Source organism: Carcharodon carcharias, chromosome 21, assembly GCF_017639515.1.
Source record: "Carcharodon carcharias isolate sCarCar2 chromosome 21, sCarCar2.pri, whole genome shotgun sequence".
Lineage (NCBI taxonomy): Eukaryota > Metazoa > Chordata > Chondrichthyes > Lamniformes > Lamnidae > Carcharodon > Carcharodon carcharias.
Genome location: NC_054487.1, coordinates 47,767,935 through 47,786,254, shown reverse-complemented (window position 1 = coordinate 47,786,254; position 18,320 = coordinate 47,767,935). Strand labels below are relative to the sequence as shown.

Sequence of the window (18,320 nt, the reverse complement as noted above, 5' to 3'; positions counted from 1 at the left end):
TTTTATGTTAGCTGCCAGTGTCTTCTCATACTCCTTTTTTTAAAACTTCCCTTCTGAACCTTTCATATTAACCCTAGTTCATATGCACCTTTCTTCTACTTTATTGTACTATCACTTTCTTTATTCAGGGAGGTCTGGATTTGTTGCCTCATCTGAACAAGATCTGCTCTCACTCCATTGTAGTTGGCCCTTCCCCAATTAATTATTTTTATTCTGGCTTGCATTCAGACATATAACATTCAGATCCAATAAACAAATTTATCTTCAAATTTAGATAAAAACTTAAAATCAAATCGTAGCCTATAAAAATGTCAACATTACCTCTTTGTATAAAGTGGCTTATATAATCTTTTGAAGGCATAAATGGACAAGCATCTTTGTTTGGACAGTAGAAAAGGTAGCAATTCAGAAATGAAGACTTCTTTCTAGGATTAAATGTCATAAAGTTGCACAGGTTTTCTCCTTCCAAACAAAAACAGAAAGAGCAATATTTAGTTCACCAGACATCCACATAATAAAACAGATTACTGTAGATCTGCTTGATAAAGGCAAGTGGAACAAATAAGACCTGTGGTAGAATATCAAACCAACTGAGGTTGTGAAGAACTTATATTTTCTGAGGTTAACTTTTCTAACAGAGATTATATCAAAGCATTATCTGTCATTCTAAGCAGCAGATATGAAAATTAGGCAGGAGGCATTGGAATTATAAGGACAGATTTTGACTGTTCGGCAAGCAACCAGCAGAGGGCATCAGCAAAGAGTCTGGGTAGCTTTTGAATCCTAGGTATCATTTGAATCAGATCAACGAGCTAGGTGAATCCCAGTGTAGTTTGACACTGTTGGGCATAATGTGGTGACCAGCTGGAACACCGGCATTAGCTTCAGGTAGGTCCTATGGTGGGATGGGGGATGGCATGTCTGAGCTGGCAGCAACCCATCATTTATGGGATCATTTGTGGGAGCACTCCTGCCACTCTCAGTCCTCCAAAAAGAAACATTGATTTATTTGTGGGATCTTCTTTGGTTGGATGCCAGCTGATCCTGAGCAGAGCAGGCAGGACACACATTCCAGCCAGTACTCTTCCAAGATCTCAGTTGTTCAATGAGCGCATCCTTTGCTCCATTCTGTGGTGCTTCTCCTCCTCCATTAGAATGGCACACAAGGTTATGCCTAGGGTGCATGTTAATTGGAAATTATTGCTGCATTTGCTGTTTAACTCACTGCATAAAGTAACTCCACTAACAGATCGGTTTGGATGTAATTAGTGAAAATCTTTCCTTCTTGTTTACATATTTTCATGAATTTAGCGATAGAAATTTATTTTATATATGAATTTAAGAAACTTAAAAGCAACTTACTGTATCAATGAGTTACGCCAGACAGTGGTTTATTTGGAGGTATATTTAGAGAACATGTACAGTGGGGTGGAGTCTCCACTTTGTGTGCAAACTGTGTCTGCTTTGAAAAGTCTTTTCCCTGATGTTTTTGAGGAACTCATTTGCATATCACCATGAACCAGCTTGATCAGGCAGCATTTTAAAACTTTTATTTTAAAAAAAATACTTTGAGAATATTCCTTGATATATTTAAGGGTGGTAACCAGCTGAAAATGGGTTTAATCATAAAAAAAAGCATTTTTAATCAATGTCATTCCACCATCTGCGTAATCTGATTTTAAATGACTGAAAATCACTTTTAAAAAAAATATACAGAATCATTGGAGTACAGTAGTCAGTTTCTTAGCACATTAATTTAATTTTTAGGGCCTTCTCAAAGGCCCACAAATCAGCACAATTAGCAGAAACTCCCAATGGTGATTAATTTATTCTGGTGCTGTAACCTGCCTTCTAACACAATGTTTTTTTAAAAAATAAAGCAAAAAAATTATGCAGACTCTAGTTGCACTGAATGTAATTTGTGCTTAAAATTCCACAAGCCTTTGCAGCAATTACACCAATTTCGACCAAATTACACCAAAAAAGTGCAACCAAGCAAAAATTCCAGGACAGTATATTTACATTTTTAGAACTGCACTACTTTTCACAGGACAGACGGATAAATGTGTCAGCTTACAAAAAAGGATAATTCTGAGTAACTTGGTGGCACCCACACCCATGAATCTGGTTGTCCTGCCTTCCATGTCCCTCAGGAATGTTTGAATGAGTGAAGTTGTGTGTTCTTCTCCTCTGGCCTGGTGCCACGTGCTGCTGCCCTCTGGATCCAGATGGTGTTTGAGTGTTTTTGATTTTTGTACTGGTATAATAGAAATATTGTTTAGCTATGCAGCTACTTGAGAGTGAAGTGAAAGAGCGAAACACTGTTCTTTTTCATCCTGCTTGTCCTCCAGCCTGATTTATCTTTTTAAGAGCTATCCATAGAATCATTACGGCATATAAGGAGGCCATTTGACCCATCAAGTCCATGCTGGCTCTCTACAGAGCAATTCTGTCAGTTCCATTCTCTTGCTCTATCTTTGTAGTCTGTATGAAAACTACTTGGTAGTTTGGTGTTTTATATCAGTGCCTCTGTCAATTGATGTGCAAATGATCAGTCAGGAAACTCTTATGCATCTCCCTCTAAAGGCCAACAGTGGATAAAACATTCATTTTAAAAGGTGAAACAACACTGTCACCATCAAGGAAATTCAAGGCCAATCCAGAACATTTTCACTGGCCACAATGCTAGGTACAGGGAGTAGGTGATTATTCATAGTCCACAAAGGGATGCAATCGATGATGTGGTCCTCAAGCACATTGTCACATGTTTTTATCTTTTGACTCGTTGGCTGAGTTGTCCAACTCACTGGCCTTTTGTTCCTGAAACCTTGATTACGATAATGATGCAGCCAAAGATTAATAATTCAAGTATCAAATCCCTTCAAACTCAAAAAGTAAATATGTAGGAAATAAACTTGCCTTGTCACACTTCCAGGACATTCCAAAGTCCTTCAAAAGCTAAACAATACACGTCAAAGGTAATTAATAAGTAGGCAAATTTGCAGCCAGCAAGGTTATGCAAATAGTAAATTATAACACTCAATTTATTCTTTGTGGTTTTTGGTCAGGGAGTAATGTTGTCCAAGAAACTGTATTTCACAGGAGGCTGCCTCTGATTAATGTCTCATCAAATGATGCAGTACTCCTTCAGTACTGCTAAATGGCAGATACATTGAAACTGAACCAAATAGGTGGAGGTCATAACCCAGTTTTGATCCCTGGTCTGTGCTAAGTTAACGTATATCTGACCTTTTTGGAATTTCTCATCACATCAGCACAATTGAACATTAAATATCTGAGCTGGATATAATTCAAAATGTATCATTTTTGAGTTTTTATTAAATAACCTGTATATCTACAATTAATAAAGATTCAGCGAGTTATTCTGATTAAAGCCATAGTGGGAAGGTAGAATCCAAGGACAAAAGAAAAAGCAGAATTATTAAGAGGTTATTTCCATGTCTGTATTTACGAAGGAAACCTTCAAAGTCAAATATCAAAGTAGCAAACTAGGAAATATGTATTAAATGGAAGAGCGGTATAGTGTATTGCTCAGGAAAAAGATCTGGAGATTATATAGTGAATAAATCTGTGAATCTATCAGCATAGTTTTGTCTTCCAGTGATTCATGAAGTGCAATCTGCAAAGCTACTGAAATTTCAACCATGGTTCCTGCCACCAACAGCTCTTGTCAATACGGTGCCTTTAACTTAGAAAAGGTGACTATATGATTGTAAAAAGAGCATCAATGCCAAACTAACCAGATACAATGCTCTAAAGCAGGGGTTCTCAATGAGGGTCCATAAGCAGCTTTTCAAGGTACCCACCAAAAATTAAACAAAATGTGATAGCAGGCCAATCAGAATCGGAATTGGAACATGCAGTAGTCAAGATGTCTTGTCAGGGTTGGAGTCTTTCTGTGTTTGCACAACTTTAGGTTGAAGTGTACAGAGACAGAGAGACTAAAAGCAAGGTCCATGTGCATAGCAGAAGTAGCAACAGGTTTATGGATGCAGTGCAGAAAGGAAGGTCCCACAATGGAGGGGAGTAGGGCATTCAACAAATCTTATCCTTGATTATAAAATGTTTTTTAAATTGTTGTTGGTAAAGCAGAAGCTGGCAAGGGCTAGGCCTGTAGTGGATGGTTACAGCCATTACACAAAAGTCCAAACTTTGGAAAAGTATTTATATGCCTTTTGGAGTCAGTGCATATGCAATTTGAACAGAAAAATACATCAAGACAAGGTTTGTTACAATTGCTGTGCCACTGAATATTAAATTAAATCATTAATGCAGATATTAACAAGGTAATTCCATGAGTTAACTTACAAAAGTGGGAAAGCTGCATTTGAGTTACTGCCTAGTGTACCATTGGGATTTAAAAGTGCCCCATAACAGATTTATACAATATATGCTTTTTTTCCCAATACAATGCTTGCTTAAAGTACAAATAACATGCACATTGGAAGGGTAATTTCCTGAGATGTGTCTGGTCAGTGGGAGTATGGAAAAAGGAGAGAAACTGAGCCCAGGAAGAGAAAGACTGGAGGAAACCAGTCAAATTGTAAGTAAAATTAAAGAAAAATGTATTTTTAATTGTGTAACTAATTTTTTTACAGAAAAAAATACTTGTATTGTGTTATAGATGGTCTGTGGAAGTTTTGTAACATGAGACGGGCAGTAGCAGAAAAGATTGAGAAACCCCACTCTAGAAAACACACACAAAAAGCAGATGTTGCTGCCTACAGAAGGGAGACTGTGACCCAGAAGGCGATATTCACCTCCCCCAAATCAGCTCTACAACTCAGGATGGAAACTGAAGCCTGGACAAAAATTCACTGCTCCTGCGTATGCTCCAAATCTCCCAGCAGAAAATATTTACAATCCAAGAGAAGTTAGATAGCAGGATCAGTGACCAGAACCTCAGCTGATATTTCAGTAAAACAACTCAAAAGCATAATAAAGCACAATCCCATGTGTCACACTATAGCAAAAATCACTTACAAACATAGCTACCTTCAGTGGCACTTGGTGCCTATTGCTAAATAAATACATTTCCACCTTCTCCACTTAACCTTTGAAAGAAATATAACTGGACTTTCTCTCTTTTATCCCATCCTGGCCAAGCCTTTCTGTCCACTGAAGCAGCTCCATGTTGTTCTTCTTTTCTGCTAGCAATTCCAAATTAAAAACATAGCAACCACAAGAAACCAGAAAAGACTGCCAACAGGTTGGGCAAATTTTCAGCAGCTGGTTAATGAATCTCAATCACCTGAAATGACTCATTCTAGGTCTCCAATGTGCTCTGTAAACATCAGTGCAAATTGAATCACGGGAACAGGAGGAGGCCTTCAGCCCAACGAGCCTGCTCTGCCATTCAATACGATCACGGCTGATTGAACACTTCAATTCCTTTTGCCCACACTATCCCCATAACCCTTTATGTTATTATTAATCAGAAATTGATCAACCTCTACCTTAAACATACTCAATGACTGAGCTTCCATGGCCCTCTGTAGTAGAGAATTCCAAAGATTCACAACCCTCTGAGTAAAGACATTTCTCCTCATCTCGGTCCTAAGTGCCTTCCCTCTTATTTTGAAATTGTGTCCCCTGGTTCTAGACTCCCCAACCAGGGGAAACATTTTACCTGCATCTATCCTGTCTATTCCTTTAAGTATTTTGTATGTTTTAATGAGATCACCTCTTATTCTTTGAAACTTTAGAGAATATAGGCCCAGTTTGTCCAACCTCTCTTCATAAGACAGTCCTGCCATCCCTGGAACAAGTCTGGTGAGCCTACACTGCACTCCCTCTATGGTAATAATATTCTTTCTGAGGTAACGGGACCAAAACTGCACACAGTACTCCAGGTCCGGTTTAACCAAGCTTCTATACAATTGAAGCAAGACTTCACTATCCTGTACTCAAATTCTCTTGCAATAAAGGCTAACATTCCATTAGCCTACCTAACAGCTTGCTGCATCTGCATTTTAGCCTTCAGTGACTTATGGACAAGGACATCCCGGTCCCTTTGTACATCTACACTTCGTAATCTCTTAATGTTTAGGAAATAATCTGCACATCTATTCTGTCTACCAAGTGGATAACTTCACATTTTTCCACATTATATTCCATCTGCCATGTTCTTGCCCACTCACTAAATCTGTCCAAATCCTGTGTTAGCTTAAATTTGTCTTTGTAAATTAGAGCATCCTACAGGAACACCTGAGGCTTCTATGGAATACTGTCTGGCTTTGATATTTCTGGAGAGGAGGGAGGGTGTGGACAAGTGCTGTTACATTGAAACATATGACCTAGGCACAGGAGTAGGACATTTGGCCCTTCAAGCCTGCTCCACCATATGATAAGATCATGTCTGACCTGGCTATGGTCTGAACTCTACTTTCCTGACTGTTCCCCATAACCCTTGACTCCTTTGTCTATCAAAAATCTAACTGCCTTGAATAAATTTAACTATCTAGCTTCCACAGCTTTCTGGGGAAGAGAATTCCACAGACTAGTGACCCTCAGGAGAAAAAGTTCCTCATCTCCATCTTAAAAGGGAGACCTCTTATTCTGAAACTGTCCCCCCTAGTTCTAGCCTCTCCCATATGAGGAAACATCCTCTCAGCATCCACCCTACCAAGTGACCTTGGGATCTTATATATTTCAATAAGATCACCGTTCATTCTTAACTCCATTGGGTTATGGGCCCAACCTGTTTAACTTTTCTTCATAAAATAAGCCCTTCATCCCAGGAATGAGCCAAGTGAACCTTCTCTGAACTGCTTCTAACACAATTAAATCCATTTTCAAATAAGGAAACCAAAACTGTACACAGTATTTGAGATGTGATCTCTCCAAGGCCCTGTCATAAAACTTCCCTACTTTTATATTCCATTGCCCTTGCAATAAAGACCAACATTCCATTTGTCTTCTTAATCACTTGCGTACTAACTTTTTGTAATTCATATAACAGGACACACAGTTCCCTCTGTACCAGAGTTCTACAATCTCTCTACATTTAAATAACATATTGGTTTTCTATTCTTCCTGCCAAAGTGAAAAAGTTCACAATTTTTGACATTATACTCCATCTGCCAAATTTTTGCCCACTCACTTAATCTGTCTATATCCTTTCCAGGCTCTCTACCTCCTCTTGAAAACTTTCTTTCCTACCTATCTTGGCATCATCAATGAGTTTAGCTACCATATATTCACTCCCTACATCCAAGTCATTGATATAGATTGGAAATAGTTAAGGCCCTGGCACTGATTCCTCTGGCACTCCACCAGTCACAGCTTGCCAATCCCTATGTCCTGTTAGCAAACCAATTCTTTATTCATGCTAATATGTTACCCCCTATACCATGTGCCTGAACCGCAGCTCAGGAAATGGTTGATACTAACTGTTGAGTACTTAGACAATAATTTCAGGTTCTGCCTGAAAAGCCAAGTGTTCCAACAGGAATAACCTGTAGACACTGCAAAGACTCTCCAGAGCTATGCAGCAAATAGCAAGGATGGTAGCAGAGTCCAATGCTAACTTTTGCAGCACTATCAGAGAAGGTTTCTCTACAATTCTGAACATCCTGCGATAAGTGGAAGCTCCTGGGCATTCTGTAGATGTCCTATAAAACAAAATTCCCCCAGGACAATGCTGACACTCCTGTGCAGTACTGGGGAGGCGCTGCACTGCTGGATGTGCCTTTGGAAGAGACTACCTTCTCAGGTGGGTGTAAAAGCTTTTATGTCGCTATTTCAAAGAAGAGCAAGTGCGTTAACCCTGATGTTCTGGCCAACATGTATCCCTCAATTAACGCAGCAAAAACAGATTATTCAGCCATTATCATTTCTATGTGAGGGAGCTTGTTGTGCACAAATTGGCTACTGCACTTCCTACATTACAACAATGATTACACTTCAAAAATACTCCATTGACAATAAAATGCTTTGGGATGTCTGGTGGTTGTGAAAGGCACTATATAAACTCAACTAATTTGAGAAATGATCTGCTGAGGCTATTCAGACAGAAGGGTCTTGACAAGGTGGAAGCGAAGAGGATATTTCCTCTTGCAGGAGAATCTAGAACTAGGGGTCACCCATTTAAGACAGAAATGAGGAGAATTTTTTTCTCTCAGAGGGTAGTGAGTCTTTGGAGCTCTCTTCCTCAAAAGTCAGTGGAAGCAGAGGCCAGGATTTTCCCCTTGGCGATTTGGGGGCGGGGCCCGGTCACCGAGGGGAAACTGACGCGGGAGGATCCCCTGACATCATCCTGGTCCATTTAAATTTTTAGGAAGGCGGGTAGACAGTGAAATCAGCTGTCCACCCGCCGACCTGTCAATGGCCAATTGAGACCATTGACAGGCTATTTAAAGTAATTAAAGACCTGCCCGTCCAACCTTAAGGCTGGCGGGCAGGCCAGGAGCCCCAGCTCACATGAGGGGGTCATGTTAATAATTTTTTAATGTTTCTATTTTTAATGTTTTTGACACTATCAGTATTCTCCCTGAGACCGGACTTTGCCTCAGAGAGAAGTGCGCTCTTTTGCGCGCATGCGCGATAGTGCGCACTTTGACAGCTGGGGATTCCCTCTCCCCCCTTGTACAGGAAGCGCATAGCGTTTTCCGTAGGGGATGCCTCTAGGCAGGCCTTAATTGGCCCACCCACTCAAAATGGTGGCGAGCCCTGTTTCAGTGGCAGGGGTCGGCTGCCCACCTGCTGCCAAGCCGGTGGGGCCTGTCCGCCATCCAAGGGCAAGATTCTGCCCAGAGTCTTTGAATATTTTTAAGGTAGAGGTCGATAGATTTTTGATAAACAAGGGAGTGAAAGGTTATCGGGGGTAGGCAAAAGACTACAATCAGATCAGCCATGACCTTATTGAATGGCGGAGCAAACTTGAGGGGCCGAATGGCCTACTCCTGCTCCTAATTCATATGTTTGTATGACACATAACAAGATTGATCAAGATCTCCTACAGTGAAGGAGAAAAACGTGTAGCCTTTACTTCATTTTAAAGGAACATGCAAACGTGAAATTGTCTCTAGAGAGATTTCCAAATGAAACTAGAAACTCAAAAATAACGAGGAAAAACAAACTGTCAAATGACCAACTTAAAGTTATGAACTTCCGTCTAACAGTACAATGAAACTCACCTCCTGTCCATCTCCAATTTCCTTTGCTACACCACTGGTGGTCATAGCCTTCAGCTATCCAGGTCTTAAGCTCTGGAATTCCTTCCATAAACCTCTCCATCCCTCTCTTTCCTCTGTAAAGCCTATCACTCTGACCAAACCTGAATAGATGTCATTCTTGAATCGAAGTACAGCTGCCGCCAATGATAGTTTTCAACTTTTTTTTAGCAATACTTTTATCCAATCCAGAAGTTGTTTGGGTCAATGAACTATTTGTCACCTTACTACTCTTCAAACACAAAATGTTTGTAAATTTTTAAAGTTTGCTTCACATGTAGAAATTGATATATTACACAATGATGGTAATTACTTTTTCAAATGATTGCTTACCTGTTAAAGGTGGATCAGTACAGCACTTATTCTGGCACTCCTCCACACTGTCTGTGTGGAAAGGAGCCAAACTCGTCAGCCCTCTTGCTAGGGCAACTTTTATGTCAATTATGGTATCCATGGTATTTGAGAAAGTGCACTTGGACTCTTGCAATAGACTCTTGTGGTTTGTAAGTATTGTCAAGAACAGCAACAGAAATGATTCACTGTGATGCCAAACCATCTTGACTTACAAATTCTTACGCACTTAATTGACAATGACTATGCACACATTAGAAGCAGAGTAACACAAAAGTCTTAAGTTAGTTCTGAGAATGTGGTGTCTTCAATATACAAGCAGTGGGAACCAGGTCCTGTCAAAGTGCAAATAAAAGAGATTTAAAAGTGCTATCAATTAATCCACGTTCAATTATACATATTTCAAATAACCTAAAAGCTGCAGTATAATCTAGATCATCTAGAAAAGTTTATTTCAAACTCTTCAATACACTTTAATGACTGAAATACTGAAACATTTGTAAACAAAAGATAAACAGCTGACACCTAAAAAAAAAGTGACCCACTTCATTGGGCCACCCCCTGCAGAGCCCAAAATAATGATTAAATCTTATTCTTGACTGATATTTGCATTGAGGGATGCCCCTCACCAAGTGGGAACTGGGTAACCTTCCCTTGGTAATGCCTTGTGGTGCATTGACCAAGTAGCAGCAAGGAGAAAAGTGGGATGGTTAAATACACATTAATATATATATATAAATATATATTGCTGCCAGACCTGCTGAGTTTTTCCAGGTAATTCTGTTTTTGTTTTGAAATATAAGCTGGTTTAAGGTGTGTGGGGGGGGGAGAGAGAGAGAGAGAGAGAGAGAGAGAGAGACAAGTGGAGGGGGTTGCTGTGGTTGTAGGGACAAACAAGCAGTGAAAGAAGCAGATCATCAAAAGATGTCACAAACAACAGAACAAAAGAACACATAGGTGTTAAAGTTGGTGATATTATCTAAACGAATGTGCTAATTAAGAATGGATGGTAGGGCACTCAAGGTATAGCTCTAGTGGGGGTGGGGAGAGCATAAAAGATTTAAAAATATTTAAAAATAATGGAAATAGGTGGGAAAAGAAAAATCTATATAATTTATTGGAAAAAAACAAAAGGAAGGGGGGAAACAGAAAGGGGGTGGGGATGGAGGAGGGAGCTCAAGACCTAAAGTTGCTGAATTCAATATTCAGTCCGGAAGGCTGTAAAGTGCCTAGTCGGAAGATGAGATGTTGTTCCTCCAGTTTGCGTTGGGCTTCACTGGAACAATGCAGCAAGCCAAAGACAGACATGTGGGCAAGAGAGCAGGGTGGAGTGTTAAAATGGCATATACACAACTGAGCAGCACTTGAAATGAAGGCTGCAAAATGACCACACACAAATGCATCTTAATCAGACTTCTGCAGTTCATAACATTTCTTCCTGCCCCAGCATTTTTTATCCATCACATGTTTCTTGCAGACATAACAATGATAAAACAGCAAGACACAAAAAATAACAGAATTAAGAGAACTGCTTCAGCACATGCATTTTTTGAAAGAATCTAATGGTCCTTAATGTTAGTAAATCATTTGGTAGGTGGCATTGCCAGAACTGATGTGATGGAGATGGAAAATCTGGAAGAAGTGGAGTGGAAGGAAGTTTAGTCAAGGTAGTTGTGGGAGTCAGTGAGCATTTAATGAATATTGGTTGATAGGCTATACCCATCCATCTACAGCCACTTTATCAATGACGTTCCCTTCAACAGAAGGTCAAAAGTGGGGATGTTCACCGATGTGTGCACAGCGTTCGATATAATTCACAATTTCTCAGGTACTGAAGCTGTCAGTGCCCGCATGCAGCTAAACTTGAACAACATTCAGGTTTGGGCTGATAAGTAGCAAGATACATTGATTCTACACCAGTGCCAGGCAGTGACCATTCCAACAAGAGAAAACCCAACCACTCCCTTTGACCTTCAAAGACATTACTATTACTGAATATCCATTATTAACGTCACAAGGGTGACCACTGACCAGAAACTGAACTGGACCAGCCATATAAATACTGGGGCTACAAGAGCAGATCAGAGACTGTGAATTCTGTGCTAAGTAACTCACCTCTTGACTCCCCAAAGCCTGTCCACCATCTACAAGGCACCTGACTCCCCAAGCCTGCCACCATCTACAAGGCACCAGTCAGGAGTGTGATGCAATACTCTGCACTTGCCCGGATAGGTGCAGCTCCAACAACACTCAAGAAGCTTGATACCATTCAAAACAAAGCCATCCAAGGCCATTCGATCAATACCCCATCCACCACCTTAAATATTCACTCCCCCTACAAGCACCACACAACGGCAGCAGTGTGTAACATCTTCATGATGCACTGTAGCAACTCATCAAAGCTCCTTGGAAGCACCTTCCAAAACCACAACCTTGCCAGCTATATGAACAAGGCAAGCAGATACATGGGAACACCACCACCTGCAATTTCTCCTCCACATCCATATTTTTCTGACTTATAACTATAACGCCATTCCTTCACTGTCACTGGGTCCTGGGACTCCCTCCCTAATAAACGCTGACTTTGCCAGCAACACTCAAATCCCAGAACAAATTTTTAAAAAGCAAAATTTGCAGTATTTTTGCTTTTGTGTTCCAGTAGGCTAATGGAATGTTGCCATTTTTCATAGACAGCTATCATAAAAGTTGGGGGGGGGGTGGAGAAAACAGGTTATACTGCTATTTAAAGCTTCGGTTAGACCCCATTCCATTCATTATAAGAGCAAATATACATACTCCATTCAGTAGTGGGCAGCACATGGGATGGCGGGACTTTCTTGTGGAGAGAGATTGGGGAAAGTGGGCCTGTATTCTTAAGAGTTTTGAAGAATCAGAGGTGATCTCATTGAAACCTACAAAATACTTAAAGGAATAGACAGGGTAGATGCAGGTAAGATGTTTCCCCTGGCTGGGGAGTCTAGAACCCGGGGACACAATTTCTAATTATGGGGGAAGCCACTTAGGATCAAGATGAACAGAATTATTTTTTTGCTCAGAAGGTTGTGATTCTTTGGAATTCTCTACCCCAGAGGGCTGTGCGAGCTCAGTCACTGAGTATGTTTAAAGCAGAGAGTGACAGATTTCAAAATGCCAATTATATAAAAGGATATGGGAATAATGTGAGAAAAAGACAGTGAAGTGGATGATTAGCCATGGTCATATTGAATGGCAGAGCAGGCTTGATGGGCTGAATGGCCTACTCCTGCTCCTATGTTCCTACATCTTTGAATGATACAGTTGCCTGGAGGCAATGCAGCAGGATGATAATGAAGTGGGGTGGCATAAAGGGTTTAATTATGAGGTCAAATTGCAAAGAAGTGGCTTCTATCTCATTGAGTATAAAAGATTGAAGGGTGTGTAAAAAGATGAAAGGATTTGATAGGGTAGAAAAACTATTTTCTCCAATGAGGAATTCAGAATAGGGGTAAACTGGAGCCAAGCATTAGAGTGAAATCAAGAATCACTTCCTCATGGTTGCTAGAAATATGGAACCATCTCCCCAAAACGTCATGGACACTGGGATAATTCCAAGAGTAATAGGTATTTGTTAAGCAAAGAAATCAATGGATATGAAGTAGAGCGGACAAATGGGGCTGAGATACTGATCAGCCATGACCTAATAGGATAGTACAACAGGCTGGAAGGGCTGAATGGCCTACTCCTGTTCCTATTAGATGATGGTAGCCTGGTGATAATGTCATTGGACTAGTAATCCGGAACAAAAATAAAAATAGCTGGAAAAACTCAGCAGGTCTGACAGCGTCTACAGAAAGGAATATAGTTAATGTTTCGAGTCCATATGACTCATCAGAACTGAAAAAAATTAGAAGTGTGTTGAAATATAAACTGGTTGAGGGGTTGGGACAGGTAGAGCTGGATAGAGGGCCAGTGATAGGTGGAGACAAAGAAGAAAGGACAAAGGACGGTGGTGATATTAGCTAAGAAATGTGCTAATGGTGACATTAAGGGTAGAAGGCAGGTCGAGCAACTGACAGATAGCCCTAGCGGGGGTGGGGATCGAAATAAGCTAAAAGGTGGAGATGAAAATAATGGAAATAGGTGGGAGAAGAAAAATATATTTTAAAAATATAAATAATTAGAAGAAAGGGGGTGGGGATGGAGGAGGGAGTTCATGATCTGAAGTTGTTGAACTCAATGTTAAGTCCGGCAGGCTGTAAAGTGCCTAGTCGGAAGATGAGGTGCTGTTCCTCCAGTTTGCGATGAGCTTCACTGGAATACTGTAACAGACCAAGGGCGGACATGTGGGCATGAGAGCAGGGTGGAGTGTTGAAATGGCAAGCGACACAGAGTTCTGGGTCACGTTGGCAGACAGACCGAAGGTGTTCCACAAAGCGGTCACCCAGTCTGCGTTTGGTCTCTCCAATGTAGAGGAAACCACATTGGGAGCGGCGAATGCAGTAGACTCAACTGAGGGAAGTGCAAGTGAAATGCTGCTTCACTTGAAAGGAGTGTTTGGGTCCTTGGACGGTGAGGAGAGGGGAAGTAAAGGGGCAGGTGTTGCACCTTCTGTGGTTGCATGGGAAGGTGCCATGGGAGGGGGTTGAGGTGTAGGGGGTGATGGAGGAGTGGACCAGGGGTGTCCCGGAGGGAATGATCGCTGCGGAATGCCACCGGGGGGGGGCGAAGGGAAGATGTGTTTGGTGGTGGCATCATGCTGGAGTTGGCAGAAAAGGCAGAGGATGATCCTTTGAATGTGGAGGCTGGTAGGATGATAAGTGAGGACAAGGGGTACCCTACCATGGTTCTGGGAGGGAGGGGAAGGTGTGGGGACAGATGCGCGGGAGATGGGCTGGACATGGTTGAAGGCCCTGTCAACGACCGTGGGTAGAAAACCTCGGTTAAGGAAGAAGGAAGACACGTCAGAGGAACTGTTTTGGAAAGTGGCATCGTCAGAATAGATGTGACGGAGGCGAAGGAACTGAGAGAGTACGGATGGAGTCCTTACAGGAAGCGGAGTGAGGAGCTGTACTCGAGGTAGCTGTGGGAGTCGGTAGGCTTGTAATGAAAAACAAAAACAGAAATACATGGAAAAACTCAGCAGGTCTGGCAGCTTTGGCAGAGAAGAACAAAGCTTATATTAAACCCCTTAAACCAGCTTATATTTCACCCCTCTCCTATTTTTACTTAGTTATGTTGAAGGGTCATGAGGACTCGAAACGTCAACTTTGTTCTTCTCCACCAATGCTGCCAGACATGCTGAGTTTTTCCAGGTATTTCTGTTTTTGTTTTGGATTTCCAGCATCTGCAGTTTTTTGTTTTTATAGGCTTGTAATGAATATTGGTGGACAGTCTATCACCAGAAATTGAGACAGGGAGGTCAGGGAAGGGAAGTGATAGACCATGTGAAAATGATGGAGGGGTGGAAATTGGAAGCAAAATTAAAAACTTTTTCCAGATCCAGACGAGAGCATGAAGCGGCACCGAAGCAGTCATTGATGTACCGGAGCAAGAGTTGTGGAAGGGGGCCTGAGTTGGACTGGAACAAGGAATGTTCCACATACCCCATAAAGAGAGAGGCATAACCCGGGCCCATGTGGGTACCCATAGCCACACCTTTTACTTGGAGGAAGAGAGACGAGTTTAAGGAGAAATTGTTCAGTGAGAGAACAAGTTCAGCCAGACGGAGGAGAGTAATGGTGGATGGGGATTGTTTGGGCCTCTGTTCAAGAAAGAAGTGGAGAGCCCTCAGACCATCCCAGTGGGGGATGGAGGTGTAGAGGGATTGGACGTTCATGGTGAAGAGGAGGCAGTTGGGGCCAGGGAACTGGGAATTGCTGATATGTGGGGCGTGAGAGGAACCACGGATGTAGGTGGGAAGAGACTGGACAAGGGGAGAGAGAATGGCATCAAGATAGCAAGAAATGAGTTCCGTGGGGCAGGAACAGGCTGACATGATCGGTCTGCCGGGACAGTCCTGTTTGTGGATTTTGGGGAGAAGGTAGAAACGGGCTGCCCAAGGTTGGGAGACTGAGGTTGGAAGCAAGATTCCAGAGGAGATGAGGTCAGTGACAGTCCTGGAAACAATGGCTTGATGTTCAGTGGTGGGGTCATGGTCCAGGGAGAGGTAGGAGGAAGTGTCTGCGAGTTGACGCCCAGCCTCTACGAGGTAGAGGTCAGTGCGCCAGACAACAACAGCACCACCCTTGTCAGTGGGTTTGACGACAAGGTCAGGGTTGGACCTGAGAGAACGAAGTGCAGCAAGTTCAGAGAGAGACAGGTTAGAGTAGGTGAGAGGAGCAGAGAAATTGAGATAACTGATGTCACGCAGACATCTGTAATCCGGAAGCCTGGGCTAATGGTCTGGAGATATCAATTCAGATCCCAATAATTGGGGGAATTTAAATTCAACTCATTAATAAATCTAGAATAAAAAGTTTCTTTCAGTAATGATGATCAAGAAACTACCAGATTGTCACAAGAAATCCATCCCGTCAATAAGTTGCTCCAAGATTGTATGTGACTCCAGGCCCATAGCAATGTTATTCAATGAAATAGTCGGCAAGCCCTTCAGTTGTCCCAAACTGCTACAGAAAAGTCAACTTGGCACTCTAGTAGAAAACGGGCTGAGGAACTATTTTGTAATTCCTGCACAATACAAAGAAAGTTTGGGATGAAAATTACTCTGGTCGCTTAACGTAGCCAATTCTAAAAAGGACGTGATTGTAACTTCACTCGAGAAAAATGTCAAGAAAAAACCCACATTCAGTGCTTCACTGGACATGGCATCTTTGGAATTCTTACATCTCTGTGGTTACAAAGAAACAAAACTGCGAACTGCAGAATCTGGGCCAAAGCAACATTAGATTTAAGACTGTCGGTCAATTTTGTGGTGTGAAGCTTCGCTCAAACAAGAACGTCCCCATAATCTGCTTGGCCAGCCTGAGCCGGAATCAGAAATATGGTCAGAAGATTACCACAAGAAGTTAGGAACAAAAATATAATGGCTTTTCACAAAAAAATACCATAGTGTAGTGGCAGTGCCGGACAGTGCAGTGTGGGCTGCTGAAAATAACAGAGACTGAGCACCACTCTGCATTCAATCTCTCAATCCCACCCTAGTCTCCGCCTCTGGGGGGGGGGGGGGCATCGCCTCAAAAATCTACTCAAATCCTTTCTTTTTATAAACAAAACTACTGCGTAAACTACTCATTCTACAGTAGCACGTTCTAAGGTAAAATAATTTCAAGGAACATACCTTTCAATCCAGGAGTCCCCGAGCCGATAAGCGAAAGTATCCAACTCGGAAGAAAGTTACCGAGCCGATGTCGGCGCCCTGCAAACTTACAGATTTCAGGCCATTAAAATGAAATACGAGGGTTATCAATTAACGTGTTTTGCGTTACGTTATGCCATTTTGTGAAGCAGTCCCTTTACAGAGAAAGCAAACACTAAAGCACACAAACCCAAATGAGTGCGGACAGGCACGGGCTGAGTGACTTGCCTAACAATCCTGTGTCTGCAAATATGGGTGGAACGTACTTGTTGCTGAAGGATTTGGGTGTGTCGCAGTGAATTTTATGCTTGTCATTCAGCCTGATTCTGAGCAAATTATTGTGATTTTTTTTGGATATTTCCGCAAACCCAAACTAACAGTTTAAGATCACTGCAATGAACTGAAAGCATTTGCAAACACAGTAATGATTTTTTTTTGCTTTGTGTCATGAAGCCTTGGGAGGCCACAAACGTCACTGCTCCATTTCTATGTCAAGTTGTTGTTACTAACATATCTTTACATCCTTTCCAATAATCCATGCTCACAAAAGCAGGATCGCTAGAAATTGAGACTGCATGTGCCCCATGGGCTGCACATTCAGTACCAATGGTAGAGAGAAAACAGTTCCCATTTTCGTATTGTATCTATGCTAGGATGGTGGATAATGTGGATAACGCATATAAGGCTTTCAAAACTAGAAAATATTTGGAATTAAGTTTATGCTCAGGAAATGAAATAAATGCCATATTTGCCGTTCTAAAGAGGGCAGAGGGACCTGGGGTTATATGTACACAAATCATTGAAGGTTGAGAGAGGAGTTGAAAAAAAAATTAATGATCTTGGGCTTTATAAATAGGGGAATAGAGTACAAAAGCAAGGAAGTGTGATAAACCTGTGCAAAACATGAGTTCAGCCTCAACTGGAGTACTGCATCCAATTCTGGGCACCACACTTTAGGAAGGATGTTAAGGCATTATAGAGGTTGCAGAAAAGATTCATGAGAACGGTTCTAGAGATGAGGAACTTCAGTTACATAAGTAGATTGTAGAAGCTGGGGCTGTTCTCTTTGTAAAACAGAAGGTCGAGAGGGGATGTAATAGATGTATTAAAAATCATGAAAGGCCTGGACAGATTATATAGGGAGAAACTGTTCTCATTGGTGGAAGGATCAAAAATCAGAGGATGCCAATTTAGGGTGATTGGCAAAAGAAGCAATCATGGCTTGAGGAAACGCATTTTTTTTTACACAGCGAGTGGTCAGTATCTGAAGTGCACTACCTGAGATTGTGGTGGAGGCAGATTCAAATGGATGCCTTCTAAAGGGACTTGGATCATTATCCAAAGTGGAAATATTTACTGGACTATGGGGAAAAGGTGGGTGGTGTGGCAGTAGGTGAATTGACAGAGACAGCATGAACTAGACAGGCCAAGTGGTCTCCTCCAATGCTGCAAACATTATATGATGTTATGATTCTATGTTA

At 41.6% G+C, this 18,320-nt stretch overlaps 1 protein-coding gene across 3 annotated transcripts in view; it reads right to left on the bottom strand.

The window, feature by feature from the left end:
• LOC121292915 (mucin-2-like) overlaps nt 1–17,086 on the bottom strand; it is a 28,972-nt gene extending 11,886 nt beyond the window's left edge. Inside the window, exons 1-4 of one of the 3 annotated variants that reach the window (XM_041215399.1) lie at nt 16,822–17,086; nt 16,032–16,211; nt 9,528–9,880; nt 322–462 (exon numbers count right to left, since the gene is read on the bottom strand). In XM_041215399.1, coding sequence (XP_041071333.1) covers nt 322–462; nt 9,528–9,750 — 364 coding nt within the window. In that variant the 5' untranslated portion in view covers nt 9,751–9,880; nt 16,032–16,211; nt 16,822–17,086. The remainder of the gene's footprint in view (nt 1–321; nt 463–9,527; nt 9,881–16,031; nt 16,212–16,821) is intronic. The other 2 variants (XM_041215398.1, XM_041215400.1) reach the window with 2 other exon arrangements.
• Nucleotides 17,087–18,320: the final 1,234 nt, after the last annotated feature.